Here is a 27,253-nt window from a genome sequence, read left to right as displayed (position 1 = left end):
ACAAATCTGAATAATCTGTACATTTAACAATCAACATTTATGGATGTTGGATTTCTCTCTCTGTCTCTCTTTTTAGGTATTGCTTGTTTGTTGGGAAGAGCATGCATTTATTCAGAATCAGTAATAAATTTTATTAATTAAAGAGTAAAATGTGCTGCTTGGAATTGATTTCCAAGGGCATTTTAAAAGTTTTTAAGGGCAATGTTTATGATCGTGTTTATGTATCTGTGTTGACTTAAGTCCTATTCATGTTTGACTAATTTATGATGTTAGAGTTTTTATTGTTTCAGTTATTCCAGAGATGTGAGGGTCTGTTTTCTACATCTTGATTTTAGTGATTACATTCTCTATATACACTTTCATAAATAAAGGTACGAGAGCTGTCACTGGGGGTGGTACCAACACATTGGTAACTAAAGGGTCCATATTAATACAGCAACAAGAATCAGTCCAAGGCACTCGAATAAAGTGAAAATGTTAAAAAGCCTTTATTCACATGGCTAAATCTCTAAAAACCTACGCATTTCGGCAGAAGTCTGCCTTCATCAGGGTAACAGTTGTTGTAAAAAGTACAAATGTGTGTCTTTTAAAAAGGTACCACCAGAGTGACAGCTCTTGTACCTTTATTTCCGAGAGTGTACATGCTTTCTTTGCATATGATTTTGTAGGACTGGAAACTAACAAATACAGTGAAGTATAGAAGTGATTATCCCTTACAAAAATTAACCATGGATTTGTTAAGTGTGGTAACTATCTTGTTTTTGGCAGATTGATTACCATTAGTGTAGTTAAACACCATGGTTAAACTTACACCTAGTTGCTGTTTTTTTATTTCTCACATGGGAGTTAATAAAAAATATCTATATAGTTATTTTTTGCAGACAAAACTGATTTATTTTGCATCACTGATCTCAATATCCCACCAGATGTTTGTGTGTATATAAAGAGTTTAGATGCAAAAACCTCTAAGTGCCTTCTGACATTTCCAAAGAAAATGAAACTTTTTTTCGCAACCTTCTTTGTTTGTGTTGAGATATTCCACTTTAAAAAACAGGAAAAGGACTTATTCTTTGCTATAGAAAATATAATACAGAACATACACACAGGAGCCTGATAAAAATGCTCATTTTAGTCAAAAATTTTAGATAGCATTTAGAGGTTTTTGCATCTAAACTATGACCAGCCACTTTATTAGGCATACCTGTCCAACTGCTTGTTAATGCAAATTTCCAATTAGCCAATCACATGGCAGTAACTCAATGCATTTAGGCATGTAGACATGGTCAAGAGGATCTGCTGTATTTCAAACCGAGCATCAAAATGGGGAAGAAAGGTGATATAAGTGACTTTGAACATGGCATGGTTGTTGGTGCCAGACGGGCTGATTTGAGTATTTCAGAAACTGCTGATCTATTGGGACCGAACCATCTCTTAGGTTTGCATCACCATCTCAGACTGGTTTCTTGAACATGACAATGAGTTCACTGTACTTAAATGGCCTCCACAGTCAGAAGGTCTCAATCCAATAGAGCACCTTCGGGATGTGGTGGAACGGGATATTCGCATCATGGATGTGCAGCCGACAAAGCTGCAGCAACTGCAGGATGCTATCATGTCAATATGGACCAAAATCTCTGAGGAAATTTCTAGTTCCACAAAGGATTGAAGCAGTTCTGAAAGGGGTTCCAAGCCAGCTAGTAATGTCTACCTAATAAAGTGGCCAGTTAGTGTATATAGATATAATATGATGACGTATGTATATGTGTGTAAATGTGTCATTTGCCACAAATATGAAGCGCTGACAAAGTTTAAAAATACACCAGGAAAGGGCTTGAAAAGTGCTTCTATTTGACTTTGGAAAAGGTGTAAGGACCCTGATATTAGGACACACTTTTGTGTAATGACATGTGTATAATAAAGAAAGGTGACCTATTAGAACATCGTCCTTGTACTACAGAATGAGTTATATGTAAGGGGTAGGATTAGTGTAGAGTGATTAAAAAAATACAGTTTGTACAATATAAAAAACATTGAGCCTGTGGAATGTCGAACAATTCACAAAAACAAACCTGTGTGTGTTTTCAGGTTAAAGTGGAGGCTCTGAGGGACTCTTTGTATGGTGTGTCCTGTGAAGCTGTAGCGGCTCAGCTAGAAGCTCTTGTGGAGAAAACTGAAGACTTTACAGACTCTGCGTACACCAGGCACGAGCAGAGAGAGACAATCATACAGCTCTGCCAGATCACACGTCAAGAGACCAAACAGCTCATCAACACATGGAGACATGCGGTAAGTTAGATACAGTAGAGACATTCACACATTAGCGATTGCACTAGTCATTACCTTCATGCATGATTTTGCCAAGTATGATGCGATCCTGGATTAACATCTATGTTGATCCTGGAGCATCCTTTTTGTTAGAAAATGTAATCCATACCTATTCCCTTCCACTAAACCCAACCATAACTGTGAATTATTCCTCAAATCAGAGGGGAATAATAGTTGGATAGCAATCACGTAGAAGTGCATAAACCTAGCCGTAAGCTTAAACTCAACATAAATGTTAAACAAATCCCTTAATTCTGATTGGCTGATTGGAATGTTGTTCCAGGATCAACATAAATGTTAATCTACAAGTACAGTGCATCTGGAAAGTATCCATAGCGCTTCACTTTTTCATGTTACAGCCTTATTCCAAAATGGATTAAATAAATGTATTTCCTCAAACTACACACAATACCCCATAATGACAATGTAATTTTTTTATGTTGTCAAAATTGTTGCAAATTTATTAAAAATAAAAAGCCTGAAAATCACATGTACATCAGTATTCACAACCTTTGCTGTGAAGCTCTAAATTGAGCTCAGGTACTTTCTGTTTCCACTGATCATTCTTCAGATGTTTCAGCAGCTGAATTTGAGAGTACTTGTGGTAAATTCAGTTGATTGGACATGATTTTAAAAGGCATACACCTCTTTAAGGTACCAGGGTTAAGAGTGCATGTCAAGGCACAAACCAAGCATGAAGACAAAGGAATTGTCTGTAGACCTCCAAGACAAGATTGTCTCAAGGCACAAGGCTGAAGAGGGTTACAGAAACATTTCTGCTGCTCTGAAAGCTCCAATGAGCACAGTGACCTCCATTATCCGTGAGTGGAAGATGATTGAAACCACCAGAGCTCTTCCTAGAGCTGGCAGGCCAGCTAAGCTGAGTATTCTGGGGAGAATGGCCTTAGCAGGGAGGTGATCAATAACCCGATGGTCACTCTGTCTGAGCTCCAGCTTTCTTCTGTGGAGAGAAGAGTATCTTACAGAAGGACAATCATCTGTGTAGATTTCCACCAATCAGGCCTGTATGGTAGAGTGGCCAGATGGAAGCCACTCCCCCGCCTGGAATTTACCAAAAGGCATCTGAAGGGTTCTCAGACCATAAGACACAAAATCCTCTGGTCTGATGAGACTAAAATTGAACTCTTTGGAGTAAATGCCAGGCATTACGTTTGGAGAAGACCAGGCACCGCTCATCACCAGGCTAATACCATCCCTACGGTGAAGCATGGTGGTGGCAGTATCATGCTGTGGGGATGTTTTTTAGAAGCAGAACCTGGAAGACTAGTCTGGATAGAGGGAAAGATGAATGCAGCAATGTACAGAGACATCCTGAATGGAAACCTGCTTTAGACCTCTTGACCTCAGACTGGGGTGATGGTTCATCTTCCAGCAGGACAATGACCCAAAGCACACCCCAAAATATCAATGGAGTGGCTTCAAAACAACTCAGTGAATGTCCTTGAGTGGCCTAGCCAGAGCCCAGGCCTAAATCCTATTGAACTTTTCTGGAGAGTTCTGAAAATGGCTGTACACCGTCGCTTCCTATCCAATCTGATAGAACTTGAGGTACTGCAAAGAGGAATGGACAAAAATTCCCAGAAATGTGTGCCAAGCTTGTGGCTTCATATTCAAAAAAAAAATTGATGCTGTAATTGCTGCCAAAGGTGCATCAACAAAGAACTGTGCAAAGGCTGTGAATACTTAGGGATGTGATTTTTAGGTTTTTTATTTTTAATAAATTTGCAACAATTTCAAAAAATCATTTTTTCCACATTGTCATTATGGGGTATTGTGTGTAGAATTTTGAGAAAATACATGAATTTCATCCATTTTGGAAGAAGGCTGTAAAAAAAAAAAAAAAATGTGGAACAGGTGAAGCGCTATCAATACTTTCCGGATACACTGTATGCCTGTGTATGTGTGTGATCATCTTTAGAGATGTTAGTAGCTTCTGTGTTAAAGACATGTTCACTGAAATGAATCACAAATCAAAAAAAGAATTGAATTAACTTGTGAATCTGAATCCAATCAGGAATTATTTGATATCCAGCCATATAGTTCAGAGCAGCAGGAAACTCTATCAGCTTCAGCTCAGTGTAGCTGTGGTACATAGGTTTTGTGTACTAAAATTGCTCTCGCTGTCATCTTAAAAGAACTTTTTTTCCTGGCATGCATATCCGTCCTTCTCGTCTTTGTTGTGGAGAGTGTGAAGGATGTTCTGCATGCTTCCTGTGGTGTAACTGTCCCTGAACCTCACACCCTCAACGTGCCTCATACACTGGTAAATAATAAACCCTGCAGTGCTGATCTATAGGCGTTCATTCCTTCTTGTTCCTGCCTTTGATTAGTTACTATTCACCGGCCTGCATTGTGCCACATTCTCCTTTAGATCTCCTTAAAGTTCCAGTAAGGACGTTACATTGGTAGTTGACTCTAAATCTAGAGATGCATGAAAGAAAGAGAAAGTCACAGAAAGTTAGAAATAAGTACACTGTGTTGGTTTAATAGCAGCAATAATTTGAAGGTTGATATTTACTGGCATGACATTCATTGCTATACGTTGAATAGGTTGTGAAAAATAACTATGTTCAAGGTAAAAGACTGAGTCATTGCATTTTTTTTTTTACTTTTTCTCTAACTTTGTATGTTAGCAATGTAATTTGAGGATCATGTTGTCAATATAGCAGGGGAGAAAGTAAAATAGTTGATTTTTTTTTTCTTTGTTCATTACACCGTAATCAACTGCATAAATTATTACACTATATAATTAAATAAGCTAATGAATATGTAAACAAATGAAAAAATATTGCTTAAAAAATTTCTGGTTTTCAGACCTTAAATATATAAAATAATATATTTTAAACACCAATATATCTAAAAACATATACACTCAACAGCCACTTTATTAGGTACACCTTGATAGTACCAGGTTGGACCCCCTTTTGCCTTCAGAACTGCTTTAAACTTTCATGGCATAGATTCAACAATGCCAATATTCCTCAGAGATTTGGTCCATATTGACAATAGTATCACGCAGTTGATGCAGATTTGTCAGCTGCGCATCAATGATGCAAATCTCCTGTTTCACCAAATCCCAAAGGTGCTTTATTGGATTGAGCACTGGTGACTGTAGAGGCCATTTGAGTACAGTGAACTCATTATGGTCACAAAGGGATGGACATGGTCAGTAACAATATTAAGGTAGGCTGTGGCGTTGACACGATGGTCAGTTGGTACTAATGGACCAAAAGTGTGCCAAGAAAACATCCTCCACTCCATTACACTACCTCCACCAGCCTAAACCGTTAATGCAAGGCATGATGGATCCATGCTTTCATGTTGTTGACGGCAAATTCTGACCCTACCATCCAAATGTTGCAGCAGAATTTGAGACTCATCAGATCAGGCAACGTTTTTCCAATCTTCTATTGTCCAATTTTGGTGAGCCTGTGGGAATTGTAGCCTCAGTTTCCTGTTCTTAGCTGACAGGAGTGGCACACGGTGTGGTCTTCTGCTGCTGTAGCCCATCCGCCTCAAGGTTGAACGTGTTGTGCATTCAGAAATGCTCTTCTGCATACCTTGCTTGTAACAAGAGGTTATTTGAGTTACTGTTGTCTTTCGATCAGCTTGAACCAGAGGAGGCCATTCTCCTCTGACCTCTGGCATCAACAAGGCATTTGCGCTCACAGAGCTGCCGCTCACTGGACATTTTCTCTCTTACTGACCATTCTCTGTAAACCCTAGAGATGGTTGTGCTTGAAAATCCCAGTAGATCAGCAGTTTCTGAAATACTTGAATCACCTTTCTTCCCCATTCTAATGCGCTCTTTGAACTGCAGCAGATTGTTTTGACCATGTCAAGTGTACCTAATAAAGTGGCTGCTGAGTGTATAATAATTATAAATATAATGCATTTATTTGATTATTTTATCATGGTGTTTTTGATGATTTATTGCCCGCTTCCAATGCGACAGCTTTCCCATTTTAATAATTTGTCTCACACAGCCAGACGTTTGACTTACAGCTAAAAGTGTTCTTCTCATCACAAATGATTCAGGCCAAAAATCTGCCACTTATATGGGAAGAGACAACCAACATCTAAACTTACAGCTTATTTTGTTTTACTTGCTATTTAGGGCAGAGTTGAGCTGAGCCGAAGTAATATACCATTGTGGAGGTTTGAAAAAGTCTTTTGAACTCGTTGACATCGTTGAAATCATATTTAATACCAAAGACTACTGACCATCATGTCATTGGCTCATTTTTTCCACATTTCCTGCTTGTTATCATCTATTTTATAACTGTAACACAAGGCAATTCAATCATAACTTAATGTTAAAACAGCTATCGTAACCTTATTTATCAATATGTAGCTCTTTTTGGATTCTCGGAAGCTTTAGAAATAAAAAAAATGTAAAACAGGAAATATATTGGGACCATTGTTTTATGTTAACATTCCTCAAAATGGTCTATTAAATGCACAAGACATGTCTTTTGTATAGTTTTAAATAGGGAAAAGTGTAACAGTCAATATGGTGAATGAAGCCTGCCCTCTAGTATTGAAGCCAATCATTGATCGCTATAGACTGACATTTCTCTGGAGGAAAGCTCAGAAAAGACGTGTGCTTTAACGACGAAGCGAATACTTGCTCCCCATACATATGAAATATATCCACATAAAGCTTAAAATATGTTCATTTAAATGAACCAAGTGCACTTGAAAACATTTATTATTTATTTTTTTTGTTAATCTGTATGAAACGAACACAAGGTACAGTCAGTCCTGTCAAACGCACTTCACATTACAGCAACTGCTCAAACGCCCACAACCTTGTAAACAAAGTGCCGCTTTCATTTCTGGATTCGTCATCAAGACCAAGTTGTGGATTATTTTAGAAAACCAGAGCGATCTGACGAAGTATTACTCAGGGGATGAAAATGTGTAGAATGGCCATAAATGTGGTTGGTGTCATGATCTCGTTCCTTTTGAGTGTGCATGCACATTAGCTCAGACAACTTGAAAATAAGCAGATATTTGTCTGATTCGGACATTTAGAAATTAAACTTAAGAGACTGATGTTGTTAATTTTTATTGGTGGTTCCAGATATGTAATGTAATTGCAAGTTGGCAGTTTTGGAGAATTAGATTTTTTTTTTTTGAATTTTAAACGTTTCTTCATTCAGACAGAATGCCTGAGCATATCGTCTCAAAGATGGCCGCCGAGTGAAATGACTTGCCTTAAAGGGACTTTGTTAAAACACGCATGTCCTGTTTAGTTTTACATATTTTTTCCTGATCCATTCACAACTTCAATTTGGACTTGAACTTGAAGATAGCTAGTCACTTACTAGATAGCTAGTCAACATAAATAACATTTAACTACAGTATTTCCAATCAAAAGTTTGGTTTACTGGTGAAAAATGTAAAAAGCTTGGTGTTTGGTGTATATTTTTGTTGTTTCATAGAAATAAATTAGCCAAGATTATTTAAAAATATTAGAGCAAAAGTTCAGAAAAAAACCTGGTAATGTTCCTTTGCTCACTCATAGACCTGCAAACAAATAGATGACAATTAGGAAAGTGATGAAAATGAACAAAATTGGCTGAAGCTGAAATGTTTGTTGTGATTCGGTTGATCAAAATGCTTTTTAATATAAGGAACAAACAAGGTCTCGTTGAATTAATCCCAATCTTTTGTAGCTTGATGTTTGATGCGTGCTGTATATACGCAGTCTGTGTACTATTACTCCTGAATGTTGCATAAAACAAGCCAATCGGATTGCAACTGTCAGTTTAAACAAGCTCTTGACAGTTATGAGTGCGTGTGTCAATGAACAGTCTATGGGCATAAGTTTTCATCCCACCAAGCACTGCAATTTATTTCCTCTTTCTGTCATCAGTCAAAAAAATAAAAAATAAATTAAATATTTAGACACAGTGCTTGCTTTTACATGATAATATCTGGGTTGTTCCCCAATTTACCTGTCTAGCATTTCAGTGACACAAACATTCGGTGTGTGTTCACTGAAGTGCAATGACTGTTTATGTCCCAGTGTGATGTCTCGGAGTAAACCGCGGAAGATGAGAGCATTTCAAACATTCACACGCTTCTGTGCTGTGTGTTGACACCCCGTGGTAATCCTGTCTGAAAGCAGTCCCCACCCACCTGTCTGCCTGTCCTCTGAAGAGAAAACTGGGGATAGAGACTGTCATGTCTTACGCAGTCCGTCTTTCAGCCTGCTTGGGCCACAATGACACTCGTGCTTGGAAACTTGACAAGTTTTCCACTTGGAATGATGCATGTTTTTGGTTGGTTGGAATATTTAGCTGTTTGCAGTGTGTAAAGTTCTTTTGTCTGTCTTTGTTTCTCTTTTCCTCTTGCAGCAATCGCTTAAAGCCAAAGAGGCCACAGATGAGATGGAGCTCTCTATTTTGAAGACTTGTCAGTGTGTCAGTGATCTCAGGCAAGAGGTGAGAATTTTTTAGCGACAAGCAACACTCTGGGATTGAATCCCATGAGCCAAAGCATCTAAAACCATCTTTAGAAGTGTCCATCCCAATGTCTTTTGCTATTCCAAACTGTTTAAGCATAGTAGTGTCTATTTTCATGAAAAAAGAATGAAGATTGACAGGTATTGTGCGTTGTATGTGTAAATATGAGAAGTCAACTTGTTTTGTAAAATATGAAACTTACCTGTTAATGGTTGCTCCAGAAATGAGGCGGAGCCTGGCCTATTAACAGTGCAAATGACTATGGTACTGTGAGCGACTGGCATATTGTGGTATAATGTGGATGTTATTTTCTTTTTGGATACTTTGTATAAAATAATTATTGTTATTATTTTTTCACATTATTGTTATCAAAACAGAAATTTCAATGCATACATTTTTTGTGAAATTTTGAATGTTTTTCCTTATGGTCATTATTTTTATAATAGTTATTATTTTTAGATATTAGTTTCTAGTCTATTAAAATACTTTGAATACTTAATTTGTTTGATACTAGTTCTTATCAAATCAAATAATCTTTCGTTTAATCCTAATAACAATCTTCCTGAAGTTTGCAGTTCTCCACGTGCTGTATGTTTCCTCTGGGTGCTCTGTTTTCTTTCACATTCACCAAGACATGCGCTATAAGTAAATTGAATAAACTAAATTGGCTATAGTTTATGTGTGAGTGCAAATGCAAGAGTGTATGGGTGTTTCTCTGTACTGGGTTGCAGCTGGAAGGGCATCTGCAGTGTAAACCATACAGTATGTTGGCATAGTTGGGTATTCTTTCCACTTTGTCGACTAAGCCAAAGGAGACTCAATGAGTCAAGGGTTACAGGTTTTCAACATTCATAAAACGTCTTCACTTTGTGTTTAGTCGATAAAGAAAGTCATAAAGGTTATTAACCACTTGAGGGTGAGCAAATAGTGAGTAAAATAAAATATTTGGGTGGCCTATCCCTTTAATACTAGCCCTTGGTAATTCATTCATATTACTGCACTTTCCCCGGTGTTCAGCTTCATAAGGTAGCAGTAGGGAGGGCCACGGAGCTGCTGAAGCTGCATTCAGATCATCTGGTGCTGCAGGCCCTGAAAGCCTCTGGTGGGGACGGAAACCTTGAGGCCGTGGCTGACTACGCCAGCACACTGACTGAACACAACGAACAGCTGGTGGAGGTGAGCCCCTCGGACACAAATATGATTACCAAGCTGTTTCTTTTATAAATATTCGAAAGACACCATTGACTCTAACAGCAGGGCCAGTTTACATCATTATACAGCATGCATTGGAAAATAAAATAACACTTTAGTAAAGTACCTTAAACTTAATGTTTATGCAAATTGAAATAAAGTAAAATTTAAATTTTAAAATAAGTAATTTTTGATATGAGTTCAAAAGCATTATGAAAGCAAAAAAGTAAATGTTGTTTTTTTGTATATTTATAAAGTGTTATATACTAATGTGACATAGGCAAGAATGCATTTTGTCCTGAATATCAGCACAAATGCAATATTGATTTTTATACAACAGTTCTATCTGGTTCTCGAGTCTGATTGGCTGATAGCCGTGTGATGTAATGTAGTGCTGTTTTTATACCATAGTAAGCTGGTAGTGTTTGCTTTGCTTTGGCGTTTTCGGGGTTAATTATTGTGATATTCTAATTGCAACATAAGTATTGAGAAATGTCTGTAGACTGATGGCATTTCATGCTGCTCAGCTTTATAATCTTAGAATGTGAGCAAAATCACCTGTTTTTTCATCACTTTAGACATTATGCTAGAGAATCATTTAAATACTAAAGTGTTGTTGGTGAAGTAGCAACCCTGAAAAAAGCAGTGCAATCACTACCAGACTGCTGTTGTGTTTGCGATAAGGAGGGGATGTTCAGGTGTGAGGTCTCTGAAAAACACTGTTGAGAACCGGGATAGGAAAGTAACTGTATTAAAATAGGCACTTTCCTTATAAATAAACTGCATAGTTGCAATCTATACAAAAGAGAGAGATGGACTTAGAATATCACTTACCAGGACAATGAGGATTTGATCAGCTGTAGTTAGAAAACACGCAGTTTTAATTTTAAAAGCAAGGCCTTATTATGCGGTCCTGGCACCATCTTGTTGATATACAACGTCAACCGTCTTTGACTAATAGACACAGACACGCTGTCTCTTAGAAATTGTAAATATTTTAAAATAGGCACTATGCTTATAAATAAACTGATAATTGCAACCTAAACAACTATGTACTCGACTAAAAAAGCCACAAAAGTACATTATGTTGCCCAACAGCAGGAATATTCGTCAAACTGTGGAGTGCCTCTGCTGGTATGTGGGTGGAGTAATACATAAAGGTGAAAAGGCCTTTGTGTGCTATTACTGGCAAAATATCTTACGGCTATCAGCCAATCATGTATTTATCAATCAGTTGAGCATCTTCTATTTGTTTATATCAACAAAATCAGGTCTTCTAACTGAAATATATTCAACTTTAATTCTAGCAGAAATTAAACAAGTAAGACTTTCTCCAGAAGAAAAAATATTATAGGAAATACTGTGAAAAAAACTAATTTCACAGTAATTCACAAATTTTGACTTCAACTGTAGGCATTGCAGTTTAGTTAATAACTGCTGAATTGTCTAACCTACTGACCCATGTTTTCATTTTCCTCTGCTTAAATTCAGTGTGTTTGTGGGCATATCTTCTGTTTTCAGACTTGTCGTTTGCTCTGCCACGTCTCGGGGACAGAGCCGCTGGAGATCACCTGCATTCATGCTGAGGAAACCTTTCGTGTCATTGGTCCACAGGTAAACAAAAACAGCTTGTCTCCTGTAACTGTAGGATTCTGGCATCTTTAGCTTGAGAACACATTTTCTCAGTACTTTCAGTGATTTACACAAGATAGATTTTCTTAATAAAAGAACAAGATTGTTATTTGCCACAGCTAGTGTTTATTTCTCAAAAATCACCATTGCTTATCTGACACATTTTATGTGCTTGTTGTTGATTTCATAGAAAAAGGCACGCATAAGCAGGCATGAAATAGTACGAATCTGCAATTAAAATGCACACTCAGCGCACACTCAGAGCTGAAAGTATCAAATCTTCTCTGCTCTTTAAGTCTTGTTCTTTTTTCGTATCAAAACAAACACTGATCATCAAATAAAATGACACAGAAAAGGTCAAATAGGCAGAATGTAATTGATCAGCACGCTTCATTAGCATATGTGATTGCGCACAGGAATGAGTGTTATTAGAGAGGGCGACCTCACCTCAGCAGCCAATCACAATGAGGCCTAAAGATCAGACAGCCAATAAGAGCGCAGCGGGAGAGTGTCCGCTTCAGGGATGCATGATAATGAGCCGCTTTATCAGTAATTCCGAAAGCCACAGGTAATTGGCAGCTGAATCTACAGCCTCAGCAGAGACCAGCTCTGCTTCACTGTGTTTGTGTTTTTGAAACGTCCTACCACTAAGCTGTAAATCATAATTATGCAGTTGCCGACAGAGTTTGATGTTCATTTATACTTTGGGACGCTGGAGAGGAACCAGCGATGAATATTGATATTCAGATGCTGCACTAAAGTTGTTTTATGCATCCAAAAATCACTGTACAGTTCAAAAAAGTTAGGGATCGGTAAAGGAAATGCTCACTAAGGCTAGATTTATTTGCTAAAAAAACCCAGGAGAAGTAAAAACAGGAATATTGCGCAATATTATTAGAATTTATAGGGCATTTATGATAATCTTCTATAGCAAGCTGTTTGTACAGAACTCTGTGTAGGTATATTGTGTCCACAGTCAAATTGGGGTGTTATAAACACAATAAGTCACTTTTTTTTATTCCTGATGTTAAAATAGGATTAAAATCCCTCCTGTTTTGAGGCCCAATAATAATTCCAAAAAGCAACTGACTGTGTAAAGTCACATAAAAACAAAACAAAAATATGATGAATATGCAGAGTTCAGCAGCTAATCAGCCGGAATCAGCTGAGGTGATGTGACTGCAACCAGCAAGACCTAGCAGTCACTCAAGTGGCCACGCCCTTAATTATGCAGACTTAATATAACTTAATAAAAGCTAAACGGATGAGCTATAAAAAATATTCACCACCCCTCACAGTTGTTATGAAAAGTGATATTAGCTATATGAACCAAAATCTTTCTTTTTACCAGGCTGTAAACACCTTTTTTTCAGCTGTAAAGTTGGCCATTGTAACATTGGGCTCAATAGAAATCTGCTCGGTTATGGAGCCAGGACTAGTGAAATTTCGATGATTTAAAGTTTCAGTTACTTCCATATTTGCTTCACGAGGGAAAGCGGGAGGTTGCCGCTTGGTAGTGACACTAATAATTATATCCTCAAGACAGTACAGATGGAAAGCAACTGGGATTAAAAGATCTGTTCATCTCTCTGTGATCATAAATCATCATCAGATGTTTTAAAACCGTGCATTTTTATAATGAATTACAGAGATTTTACCGTCTTTATCACCACAGCTGCATGTCAGTACAGTTTTAAGAGAAGACGCTTCAATCCTGGTTTGTGGACATTAAATCAGGTTTATTTTGTGCATTAACGTAACAGATGCCCAGCAGTAGATATTAACGTGTATCCTGTGAAAATTGCATGCAAAAGCAGTGTAAAGTTAAACGCAAAAGCAGTGTAAAGTTAAACGCAAGCGCTGTGTGTGTGTGTGTGTGTGTGTGTGTGTGTGTGTGTGTGTGTGTGTGTGTGTGCGTGCGTGCGTGCGTGTGTGTGTGTGTGCGTGCATGCGTGCGCGCGTGTGTGCGTGTGCACGTGAATTTTGTAACGACATTGTGTGTGACTCATCGAAAGGCTTGAATTAACTCCACAACAAATACATCAAATAATCATTGTGAAAGTTCTTACTGTAGTATTTCTCACAAATATTACGTGAGATCTGCTTCCTTCATGTCTGTCACTGTGCTGTTTATCTGACACAGCCGTGGCGGAGATTGAGGCACACTCTGATGGGAACGGTGGGCGGGGAGAACTAGCATTAAAGGCTCAGGCCACAAAAACAGCTACATTGTTCAAAGTAGACTATTCCAATATTCTGAAAGCTATAATAAATAATCTGATGGGTGGTTTGAGCTAAAACTTTAAATCTTGAAAAGGAGTAAAATGGGTGCCTTTTTAAAAGAAATGTTTTCTCTTTGAATTAAAAAAAAATAATAATTTATAGATGTAATTAGTTGAATGAGTTTTGAGTAGCCATAACTCCTGTCATCAGTTTTACATGATGCTTCAGAAATTTTTCTAATATGATAATGAAAATTTCTTAATTTATGCAATGTTGTAAACAGTTATGCTTTTTTATGGAAACATTTATACATTTTTATAATATATTGATGAATAGAAGTTACAATATGGCATTAATATGCCTTTTGAAGCTTTTTTTTTATTGTTCTTGTTTTAGTCCTTGGAACATGTTCATGACTGAGTTCATAAGAAAATGAAATTCGCTTTGGTCACACTTTATTTTGATAGTTTGTTCGTTTTGTTTAAGTTTGTTCCTTTTTATTTTCCGGGACTTTTCAAAAGCTTGTCTAATTAAATCAAATCATGAATTTCTCAAATTTCTCCTGTCAGATCATCTCAGCGGCACAGACTCTTGCTCTGCACCCCACCAGCAAGATAGCCAAAGAGAACCTGGATGTATTTTGTGAGGCCTGGGAGTCCCAGCTCTGCGACATGGCGATCCTATTGAAGGAGATTAATGATGTGTTTGAGGGCCGCAGAGGTACGTCAATCGGGTTTAGTCATCACATTAGATTTAAGGCCAAGTTTTATGATTACAAATCCCAACACCTCCCTTTTCCAAGCCAACATATGAACTCACTTTACATCATCAATGATATGCATTTAGAATAGAACAATATATACTTTTATAATCAAAATTATTATGTTAGTCAGCAAGACATCTTGGTGCCATCAGATTGAAAACATCAGTGAACTTTTATGAATTTATTGTGTCCGATTTTGTAGAAAATATTATACCATTTTTTCTTCATAATCTGTTATTAATCAACCTCAGTCTTGATAAAATTAATAAATGTTTTTTTTTTAAATACAGGATTTTGACTCTTTAATTGCCAAGTTAATAAGTCTTTTCAGAAATTAAGTCATTTTGTGTGTGTTTTTCACCAAATCAGTGACATCATTTATAAACTTGGCAGAGTTATTAATGTACAGAGTTAAAATCCTGTACATTTTTAAAGCATTTAGTAGTTTTAATCAGGTCTGAGCTTGATTAAAAGATTTACTTTAAGAATGTGGTCTGATACATTTTTTACAGCAGTTTAATAAAGGGGATGTTTTCATTTCGAACAAAATAAAAGGGTAGTAAATTAGCATTTTAGTTTTTTTCAAAGCATTTTTCCAAAATATGTGTCAAAATAAGATGATTTTGTGTTACCAAAAATCATTCCATTTGCTGAAACACAGAAAAGGTTGTGGCCAAATTAACCCTTTAGCAAGCAACCCGAAGCAGATGCACTAGGGTGCAGTTCTTCCACATGTCAATGTTTATAAATGCATTACACCAAAATAAACACAAGTAATCTTGACAAACTGTACATCGGTTTTGTCAGGGTTCTGCCACTCTGATCTTGTAAATTCTTGTTTTGGTGGCAGATCTCGGACACTACTCGTGTCTGGTCCTGTTTCTGTCTCTGTGTGCGCGCGCGCCGTCGTGGGTGTACGCAGAGTGTGCGTGCTCCTGCTTGACGCGGCCGCGTGCGCGCTCTGCGTCCCTCAGACGCGTGCGCTCTTGTACTCGTGTTTGTGTTTTCGTCTGTCAGCAGCATGGTGTTTCATTCCCAGCGTCTCAGTCTTGTTGGTTTCGGTTTTGGTCGGCGCTGGGATGAAGCATGCATGCTGCATATGTGAGCGCATGGTGAGTGTTTTCATTCATCGTGTGCTCGTGTCTTGCGTCTTTTGTCAAAGCACATGGCTCGGTGTTTACATTGTGGTCACGTGCTTTTGTCGTGTGCTTCAGTGTTGTGTTATGTGAGCGCATGGCTTGTATTGTCTCTGTGTCATGCGCTCTCCCGTCTATTGTCTAGTCCCACCCTCCTTGTTAACCCATTATTAGTTAATTGTGTTCACCTGTGTCATTTACTTTTTGCTTTATAATCCCCCTCATGTTTTCAGTCCTTTGTCAGTTCGTCATCGATATTCCCTCTGTTTTCCTGTTCCAGTCATGTCTTGCCAGCCCAGCCCAGCCCAGCCAAGTTTGTCTGTTTTTGATTCATGTTTTTCCCCTCGGGGTAGTTTATTTTGCCTTTTTGTTTTATTTGTACTTTATTATTTATAAAACCCAATTATTGTTTGCACTTGAGTCCTCGCTCCTTTTCCCCTCACCGAACCGTGACAGGTTTAAAGCTAAAACCCTCAAGCAGCGATTGTAGCTAGTTGTTTTTCAATGGGAATCTTATAAAGAATGTATTTGCTAAATTTGTGTCAGTTGATTCAAAATCACCCTAAAGTGGATGAAAACATCCCCAACTGTGCATAAGGGCTAACCCATTTTTTGCTTTCCCATGGCTGCTGCTTTCTTAAAGTTTCATAAAACATTTGTAATGATATGTGAACTTTAAGTAAATGTATTTATGCTAATTAAATCATACTTTAGAGTTTTTCATAAGCTTAATCTTAAAAGTTTATTCATGTTTTAACACTTCTTTTGTCCTACGATAAACATGAATTAATTTTCCAAGTAAAAGCAGCAATGTTCAAAAGGGGGTTATTAATTATGACACAACAAAAAAATCACTACATTGTGAAATATCCTTTCTCCTTGTGGCCGGATTGCTATCTTTTTTCCAGCCACTAAAGATGTGCAGCTTTGACATTTACACCACATTCACATCCCTCACATGAGGTAATTGAATAGAAGGTTGGTAAATCTCTGTAGGCAAGGTTAGGGGGGGTGCATTTCGACAGTCCCACAGAGATTACAGGTCTGTGAAAAAAGCATTTGCTTATCTGTATTTGGGCTCAAGGATGTGTTTGAGTGATTTCGACTTCTCTGGGTGAAAGTGTGTTTTCTCACAGCGATGTATGAGGAGCTTTATGTGGCAGCGATATTTGTCAGTCTGAGGGAAAAGGCATCAGTAACATGACAGAAACCCGACGCCTGGGGAAATGTTTTTGTTCTAGATGAGAGGCTCTCGGTCATCAACCGTGCCAGTCCAGATCTTTCCCAGAAACCAAGTGTCATCCTCCAAGATCCTGCCTTTGTTTCTGTTCATCCTCATTATCATCTAAAGACATTTGTTTTAGGCTGGGCGAAGCAAGCTTGTAAATTGAAATGTTGTTAATATTAAGTAAAATGGTTGTCTCTCTCTTTTTTTTTTTTAGGTGATAAGAAAACATATCTGTCTTTACCAAGGCCAGGGGTGAGTGTGATGAGGAACTATGATTTTATTACAAATTTGATTTACCATATTAATTGTGTTGTTATTTTCTGATTGATCTTTTTCCTAGAAACACTCTGCTAACCTGAAGACAGTCAAGGCTGCCAAACTTGATGCTGAGGTACTCATGATAAAATGATGTGTGACAGTATATTTGAGTAATAATAATTAATACCTGTCATTTTTTAAATCATCATTGTTCTTGTTCTTAGTTGTTATTCCTTTTAAAAAAAATTATATACAGTATGTATTTGCAATATAATTGTCGTATTTGCCATTCCACAAAATCCAAAAACCAAATCACTTTCAAGATAATATCTAAAATAACCTGGACTTGACAAAACATAATCTGCAACAGAAGATTAAAGCCTCTTTTCCACTGCACACGACAATCGACAAGCGACAGACCGGAAGTCATTCATTTCCAATGGAGAGCAGTCTGGGAGCTGCGCTGAGTTTAGATCATCTCCGTATGCGGAAAATTCGGATCCGAATTGAGCTGCGGATCCGTTGAAAAATTTGAACTCCTGCGACTAGACCGTATGCGACCAGCCGACCGGATATGATGTATTCCAGTGTTGTCCAAGCAGATCCGTGCACGCGAGATGAGAAATAGGAGTTTATTTGGTTATTTTTTGAATTATAAAAAGTCTATATTAAAAAAAACTTTTCTGTTTATAAATGTAAGAAAGTGATAAAAATATATATCTTTAATGTTGTCTCCACACTCCCTCCAATATTTTAGCGGTCTATGAGTTTCTAGTATTCATTCATCCATTAAACTATGTAAACGGATGAGAATAAAGGCTCTTGCTTTTGTCCTCCTTTATTTTGGACACCGTGAGAATCAGCTTCTCCCCCGTGGTGCACAACAACACTGAAAACACTGTGTGGCTGCCACAAGGGGGCGTATTCCGACAGTCGTGTCCAAATGTCGTGTGCAGTGGAAAGGCGGCTTAAGGGCCCTATCATATACCCAGTGCAATAAGGCACAAGATGTGTATGCAGCGATTTGTTGTTGTTTTTTTTTTTTAGACCAGCGCAACCCTAATTGCTGGACAAGTTGACGATTCATTCCGCTGTGGCGACCCCAGATTAATAAAGGGACTAAGCTGAAAATGAATGAACAAATGAATGAATGAATGAATGATAAATAAAAAAACCACTACCTAAATGCTTTCCATGCCACAAACGAAATTAAATATGTGGGCTAATGGATGTATTCAGTGGAGTGCGTACAACATCATTTTCTTATTCACGAAAGTAAAAGTAAAGAGGCAGAATGGAGGAGGCTCATTCTTTATCCTGGCGCTGCAGATAATCTGTTTAACTGTTTTCTCCCCAGTGAAGCGTTTAGTTTTTCCACTTTCAAAGTACGCCATGTAAATAGCAAATATAAAAATAGCATGGTGCAAAACAACTGACTCTTAAAGGGAATAGGAGATGAGACTCTGATTGGTTTAATGCTACGCTCAAAGCACACCCATAACTCTTTGAAATAATAAGCACAACCCTGTTAGACCATGCATCATGGCGCAAAGCTTATTTTTCCAACTTTAAAATAGCAAAAGTGGATTCAGACACGCCCTTAATGCTTTTGCGCCATGTGCTTTAGTCTTTGCGCCTAAAATAGAGCCCTAAGATTTAATAAAAAAAATAAATAGCTGATTAGCAATAGTATTTAGAATAATAGCAATTTATTTTAATCATAACTCCACATTTTTAAGTTTGTCTATATTTAATTAATTGTATGTGTTGTTGTTTTTGAAATAAATCTATTATCATTTTTCTGTGTAATACATTTTTCAGTTTAGAAAAGAAATTTTAGTTTCACTTCAATGAAAATTTACACCAAAATAAAAAAAAAATAGTTTTTATTTACTCACCATTTTCCCAAACCTTCCAAACTTATATTATAAGACTTATAAGACAATATTTTTAATCAGTCGTGTCAGAGATTTTTGTCCTTCTATTTATAGTCTGTTCTCACAAATCTCAAAATATTTAAAAAGAGATAAAAATCCTTATGAAATGAGGTTTAATCCACATCTTCAGACACACACTCCATGGATCTTCTAAAGGATATAATAAAGCACAAATAAATATTTTTAACACTTAAAGGGGACCAACTATGCAAAACTCCCTTTTATAAGGGGTTTAAACAAAGTTGCATGCCAACTTTTTGTAAATATAGTAGCCTCTAATGGTAAAAATTAATTAATTCTATTTTTTATGAACAAACTTCACAAAAACAGACTGCAGAAACACTTTGATTGGCATTCTTCCTTTGTACATTTCATCAAAGGTGCACTGCTTATTTAGTGACGATCTTACCCTCAGTAGAATAAACAGCCCTGAGCGAGAAGCAGCCGTCTGTCCATTATAGTTTTCCGTACCATACCTGTCAAAGTTAATGTCAGCGACTTAGAGGATAAATGTCAAGTTTTAACGTGCACAAATGAACACTAGTCCAAACAACTAGTCCAAAGATTACCTTCAATTGAGACGCTTCTTTTGATGTTCTGTTTTTCACAGAGATTACTTTAGTCTTGTTTTTGCATCTGCCACTATGCTTATGCACAGTTATTTGTAGCTCAACCTTCTTTTTAAAAGATTCCTATTAATAGCAAATCAAAAAGTGGTTTCTTACATTTTTCCAGAACTGTATATCAGTTCCGTCTCAATGTAAATGGTTTGACTCATCTCCATTTATCCAGGAGCAAACCACCATCGCTAAGCTGGGCCTGGAGCTGTGTCTCCTCACCTCAGACGTGGACTCGGAGGTGGAGCGCTGGGATGAGCAGGACCACGAGATGGTGCGACTCTGTCAGATCATATCCAGCATGGCTTACTCCATGTACCTCTTCACCAGGTAACGCTTTTCGGAAACTTAATTTTCCCTCCATCAGATTGCTAAGAGTAGTGTTATATTACACAGGAAATGAAGTACAACGTTCTGGAAAGCTTAACCTTTATGAAAAATGTCTGTTCAGAAAGACAAAAACCATGCTGTCGTTAATCTGCGCCCGCTGTCAACCTCCACAATCACTTTTATGGATCTTCTAAGGATGTTTCATTAACTCTCTGCTGTTTTGCCATCTGTTATTAAGGGGTGAAGGCCTGTTAAAGACAACTTCGGATTTATTCCACCAAGCTGAGGTACGCCAGCGTTCGCTCTCTCACTCTCTCTCTCATAGGGTTTTAATTGAATCTGTTCCAGGTGTCATTAAGAGCAATGAATGGCCTGGAAAAGATGGATCAATATATTATTAAATGAGCCAGCTGTCATTTGTCGGTGAGAGACTGTGATCTGGAGCAGATTGTGCGCTGTGAATAGAGAGAAATGCTGATTAGGCAAGTGTGTGTTTCTGTTAGAAAGGCAAACTGGCCTCCACCCAAAAACACCACCTTCTTCTTTACAAGCTCTTATCTGACGGAGAGAGTTTACCTGCTCAGAGTCACAGTGAACAGCACTGCAAAGCTCTCTTAAAGAGGCATTTCAGAAAAAAAAAAAGAAAATTGAATTATCTTTTACTCAGTCTCACACTGTTCTAATGTTGTTTCAACAGGAGAACTAAAAAAAAAATAAAGCCCAGCTCATGTTCATCTGATTAATAGGGATGTTCCAATACCATTTTTCCTTTCCCGATGACGATGCATGAGCTTAGGGTATCGGCCGATACAAAGTACTGAACCGGAGTGTGTATCTGTAGAAACAGTTGTGTATACTACAAGCACTGTATAAATTGACAGATTTAATTTATGGTGTGCATCAAACTTTAATAAAATAAGATCCATTAATAAAACATGAACAAATACATACAGTGAACTAGAGTATTTTATTATCTGACATTTTATTATCGGACATTAAACAATAAGGTTATTTACTGCATTGTACTAAAACAAACCAAAAATCATAAAATGAAAAAAAAATCTATTCAATTTTTAACGGTAAAAAATGTCCGCTTGTTTCATGCTTTATTATTCTGAATTTATCAAATTGAGGGTTAGGGTTAGGGTCATATGTTCATAGAAAATTAACATTTATCTCAGACTCTTGTTTATGTTGAGATATTTCACTTTAAAGAACAGGAAAAGGACTTTTTCTCTGCCATAAAAGTGATATTACTGAACATACACACAGGAGCCTGATGAAAATGCTCATTTTTCAATGCTCAAAACAATTTTTTCTTCATATACATTTAAATGTATATATTATTTGTATCATAAATGTGTAAATATACTTTTTTTATCTAAATATAAATACAAACATGCATGTATATATTTATGAAAATGTTTATCTATCTCTCTCACTGTTTCTATATATATATATATAGTAAATAATAATTATACACAGCACAGTAGTTCTGGGCAACGTAGTGGCGCAGTAGGTAGTGCTGTCGTCTCACAGCAAGAAGGTCGCTGGTTCAAGCCTCGGCTCAGTTGGCGTTTGCGTGGGTTTCCTCCGGGTGCTGCGGTTTCCCCCACAGTCCAAAGACATGCGGTACAGGTGAATTGAGTAGGTTTGGATGTTTCCCAGAGATGGGTTGCGGCTGGAAGGGCATCCGCTGCTTAAAAACGTGCTGGATAAGTTGGCGGTCCATTCCGCTGTGGTGACCCCAGAGTAATAAACTAGTTATGTGAAAATAAACTTTTACTTTGGATGCGATAAATCACGATGAATTTTTGCTCATCACTAATTAACTTAAATCCTCACAACACTTGGAATATATGAGACATTTCAGAATATTTAATTGATAGTTTTTGACATTATTGAGTGCCGATATATGGTTGAGCTAAAACAGAACATTTCACAAATTTTCTTTGTTGTTTTCGGACTATGAACAAAGAAAGGGTGAATGGCATAGGAGCAACTGCAGGGTCAGTAAATAATGACTGGATTCTTATTTTTGGCTGAGCTAGCTCTTCAGTACACAACTCTTCTTTTGCCTTCACTGCAGTCACGTCATGTTTCAAATGCCATAATTATGAGTTTCCTACTAGTAAACAGTTCACGGCAGAGTCACAATTACAACTTGAAAGCTCATAATTGAAGTAACAACAGTCTCCATCTACTCCCACTTTATTGTTGTGACGTCATGTAAAAGTAACCATAACGCCATTAACCATACTTAGCACGGATCTATACATACTGTAGATGTCATTTTTTGAGACTTTTTTTTTAAATTTTTTTTTAGATTTTTTATTATAGTGAATAAGTATTACATGTAACTGTTTTGACATAGTGACCATTGCTATAGTTATGAACTTCAGAATCAGACTCACTCAGAAACCTAAATCTTGTAATTACAGCAATTTCGACATGACACAAATCTTTGACTAATTTTCTCGAAGAGTTTTCTCTAAGATGTCAGTCTTTAATATCAGTGGGAAGTTAATGGTGTGTAATTTCTTGTTAAGGTTAAACTGGCTGAAATGACAGGGATATGAACACTTGGGATAGTTTAAATGAAATGGCAGAAAATTATGTGCAAAATTAAATAAAAAATGTTTAATTTTTTTAACAGACGATATATAAAAATCTATATTAGGTGGAACAACTAAGTTATTCAAGTTATTCATTGATTTTTGGACAAACAAAGTGCTCTGATATATTAGAGAAATATTTTTTTTCACTGTAAGTTTGTAAAAAAAAAAAAAAAAAGACAGTAGTTTACAAAACAAAACACAAGTAGCATTTTTACTTAAACACATATATACACAGACCTGTAACTGTAATGTTCAGAACATTTTCATAGGATTGCCTAAAATTTTTTATATTATAAAGTATAAAATAAACAATTTTAAAAAACTGTATATATGAATGTATTTTCAAATAGCTTATTTTATATTTTAATTGAAAATATTTTACATCATTTAGTTTCAATTAAAACAGTAAATTCTAAAAAATAAAAAAATATATAAAATAGAACAATTTTAAAATAAAAAGATATAAAATAAATATTTTATTTTAGAATTGAATTTTGTATATAATTAGCATGTTTTTATTTAAATGAATATTTATGTGAGTAAAGTATATAAATCAATTATATTATAAATAAACAAAGATATTTACAAAATAATAAAAAATATAAATTCATTCATTTTCTTTTCAGCTTAGTCCTTTTATTAATCTGGGGTCGTCCCAGCGGAATGGACCACCGACTTATCCAGCATATGTTTTATGCAGCAGATGCCTTTACTGCTGCAACCCCTCACTGGGAAACATCCATACACACTCATTCACACACATACACTTTGTACACAATTAACTTTTTCAATTCACCTGTACCACATGTCTTTAGACTTGTGGGGGAAACGGGAGCACCCAAAGGAAACCCCCACAAACACGAGGACAACATGCAAACTCCACACAGAAATGCCAACTGACCCTGCCAGGGCTAAAAATATAAATTATACATAAAATAAAATATCGCCAACATGTATCAGAGAAAAAAATACATTAAAAAAATTATTTAAATAAAAAAAAAATAAAATCTTTAAAATAAAGAAAATCTATATTTCTATTTTTTCAATAACTATTTTTTTTATTTTTCAATGAGTTATTCAGGGATCTTTGGACAAACAAAATGCTCTAATATATTACAGAAATATTTCACTGGAAATTTGAAAAAAAAAAACATCAATAGTTTACAGAATAAAACACAAATGGCATTTTTACTTAAACACATAACTTTAATTGTTCAGATGCTCACCTAATATTTTCCATAGATGTGTGTCTATGCATTATATATGTCTATTATATGCACATAATTATTTATAATAAAATAAATAAATATAATGTAATATAATTCAGATAAAATATCATTATATTTTTTAATTATTTATTTATTAATAAAAATTATTATTATTTGCTTTCTCTATTGTTTTGCAGGTAAATAAATATAATGTACTATAATATAATTTAAATTAAATAAAAAAAAAACAAATCTGAAATAAAATGACATATTGATCTTTATATTTTGAAATATTATTTATTTATTTAGACCCTATAGATTTTACTGTAGGCCTTACATTCTGTATTGTTTTACAGGTGTTGTCAGACCAGGGTCTCCAGCTATGCCCAGTCCTCCAGTCTCTCTCCACACAGGTAACAACACAGTTTAATTAAATGCCTGTAAATAAAGCAGAGTAATGACTGTCATCCATCTCATCGGGGCCGTAGAGACTGTTACTGTTGGTTAACCTGTGCTCCTCCGACAGAGGCCACTCATCCATAATCACAGAGCCTGACGCTTTCATTAATAATCTCCAACCTGCCTGAGCCTCATACAAATGACTTGCGTCCATTTATTTATCCATCGGCTCAAATTCAGCAATTACCTTACTTTAGCAAACCTGTAATGTAGTTTTGTGTGCAATTTGGGTTATTAGATTGCTAAATTTGTCCTTGCCTCGAGGTGTCCTGAAAGGGTCATGAAGAACAGGGAAAAAACAATGTTACAGGCATAAGAAATAAGTTCAAGTTTAGTGGTGCATGTGTGTAAAAGGTATGTAAATCAATTGTTTAAAAATCAAAGTAAAATAAACTATTTTAGAATAAATACATATTTAACAAAATTTAGTTTAGAATTTAATTTATTATATAATTAGCATGTTTTGTATTTATAATATTTGTGTGAGTAAAGTACATTCAGTTGTTTACGTTATAAATAAAAATATGTTTACAAATTTTAGAATGTTTAAAAATTCAATAAAAAATAATAAAATATACAAAAAAATATATATGCAAAATTATAATTATTATATATTATATATATATAGATATTATCTATCTATCTATCTATCTATCTATCTATCTATCTATCTATCTATCTATCTATCTATCTATCTATCTATCTATCTATCTATCTATCTATCTATCTATCTATCTATCATGTATATATTATTGTATTACATTCATAAAAAAACCCCCAGCTAAAATAAAAACCGCTAAATTTTGCGATCTATAATCCATAATTATAAATCCTGTATAGCAGTCCCATATCATACTGTCATCGATGATGCTCCATAACCCTGTCAGAAAAGTCTAGTGGCTGGGAATGAGCTTTTTACTGTGTCTGCTATAACGTTAATGTTGTTTTCCCGTGTTTACATAGATGAATATTGCCACTGTATAAATACACAGTACAGTTACCGTCTCATTGTCACATTAGATCGTTATGATAACATAATATATGCCTTCAGTGATTTCCTGAAGATAAATACCAAAATATAACACGACTGGAATAACTACAGCCATCATCTGATCTCATATGAAGCAAGAGATCGGTGTTACATATAATGATGTGTGCAGGTGCTGTAGTGGTGTCTCATTTCTTAGGGGTAAATTTTGAAGCCCTTCCCCTTCACACTTGGTTTTAAGGGCCAAGGGGAAGGGAAACAAAAAGGGTACAAAAATATAATTGGAATTGGGCCTTGATCAGCTGAAGTTTTCCCCCTCTAAGGGCTTATTATGTGGTCTCTGTCACCACCTTGTGGTGGAGCATCAAACATCTTTGCTCTGCTTAGTATAACAGGTTAATATGGATGCCGACACGATATATCTCCGAAATTGTAAATACCATCCTTATAAATTAACGGCGTAGATGCTATCTAAACAACTAAATTTTTACATAAAAAGCCTCAAAAGTACATTATGTTGTCCAACAGCTGCTAAATTTGTGAAACTGTAGTGAGCTTAATGATCTGCTGTCACTCTATGTGGGCGGAGTAATACAGAAAGGGTAAAGAGGCTGCACTAGGTTTTTTATTGCAGAATATGGCATGGCTATCAGCCAATCAGATTCGAGAACCAGACAGAACTGCTGTATACATCTTATATATATATATGTATGTGTGTGTGTGTGTGTCTGTATATATATATATATATATATATATGTGTGTGTGTGTCTGTATATATATATATATATATATATATATATATATATATATGTATGTGTATGTGTGTCTATATATATATATATGTGTGTGTGTGTGTGTGTGTGTGTATATATATATATATATATATGTATATATATATGTATATATATATATATATATATATATATATATATATATATATATATATATGTATGTATATATGTGTGTGTGTGTAGATAAAAAAAGTATATAAAATTAATCTTAAAATAAAAGCTCTCTTTCTCTCTCTATATAGATTTAAAGGTTTTATTTTAAGATTTACTTGTCATTTATTTTAAGAAGTTAATCTGCTTCACTAGACTTTACTGCATTTTCATAAATCTTCATTGTCTTTATGGCTTCATTGTCTTTACTAAAGTAACAGACATAAAATGAAAGAAAAACAAAAGATGTCTAATGTAAAAAACGAGTGTTCATGTAAAAGCGCTTCCAGCTGTTTGTTTCTCCTTCTCATCTTCATGTGTTCTGACAGCACTTTAAATGTAATGGCCTCATATTGTGTCTGTGTTATAGCTGCTGGATGAAGACCGAATGCTTATTATATCTGAAACAGAGAAGCTGTCAAGTGCATGTCAACAACTACAGGCCTGTGCAAAGACTCCCGTTCAGGGCAAGAGCGCCATCTTCCAGAAGGTAACGCACTATAACAGCTAAATCTTCTACTTGAGACAAAGAAATAGAGATTATTGACTTAATAATTTAATCCATTAATACACTTTAGGTCATAATGTTTGAGTCTGAGGATTCAAATGAAATGGATTAATGTCAATTTAAGGGATTTAAAGATAACAATATAAGGTCACTGCTAATAAATGTGTTTGTCCTGAAGTGACACTGACCTTACTTTATTTCCTGACTCCATTTAACCTGATGAAATGGCAGGCTGTTCAGGGTCATCCTTTCTGCTTTGATAAAGCAAAGGTCACAGCCAAAGGCGGGTTTAAATAGGTTTACAGAGGCGATGTTTGTGTCGTGCTGAGGGACTGAAAAAAAATAAAAAACATCTCCGGAAAAGCAAGCTCAATCAAGATCTCTCAGCATGTCTCCA

General features: G+C 35.9%; 1 protein-coding gene across 3 annotated transcripts in view; it reads left to right on the top strand.

Moving 5' to 3' along the window:
* ctnnal1 (catenin (cadherin-associated protein), alpha-like 1) overlaps positions 1 to 27,253 on the top strand; it is a 124,780-nt gene that overhangs the window by 93,321 nt on the left and 4,206 nt on the right. For all 3 annotated transcript variants that reach the window (XR_015515627.1, XR_015515626.1, NM_001144054.1), the window contains exons 7-17: positions 2,086 to 2,286; positions 8,712 to 8,798; positions 9,837 to 9,995; positions 11,532 to 11,624; positions 14,435 to 14,585; positions 17,207 to 17,244; positions 17,333 to 17,383; positions 19,980 to 20,134; positions 20,373 to 20,421; positions 24,317 to 24,373; positions 26,719 to 26,838. Coding sequence is in view for 1 of the 3 variants with exons in the window: in NM_001144054.1 (NP_001137526.1) it covers positions 2,086 to 2,286; positions 8,712 to 8,798; positions 9,837 to 9,995; positions 11,532 to 11,624; positions 14,435 to 14,585; positions 17,207 to 17,244; positions 17,333 to 17,383; positions 19,980 to 20,134; positions 20,373 to 20,421; positions 24,317 to 24,373; positions 26,719 to 26,838 (1,161 nt within the window). In the remaining 2 variants the exon portion in view is untranslated. The remainder of the gene's footprint in view (positions 1 to 2,085; positions 2,287 to 8,711; positions 8,799 to 9,836; positions 9,996 to 11,531; positions 11,625 to 14,434; positions 14,586 to 17,206; positions 17,245 to 17,332; positions 17,384 to 19,979; positions 20,135 to 20,372; positions 20,422 to 24,316; positions 24,374 to 26,718; positions 26,839 to 27,253) is intronic.

This window comes from Danio rerio, chromosome 19 (genome assembly GCF_052040795.2).
Source record: "Danio rerio strain M-AB ecotype USA chromosome 19, GRCz13ab, whole genome shotgun sequence".
Lineage (NCBI taxonomy): Eukaryota > Metazoa > Chordata > Actinopteri > Cypriniformes > Danionidae > Danio > Danio rerio.
This window is presented reverse-complemented; position numbering and strand designations above follow the sequence as displayed.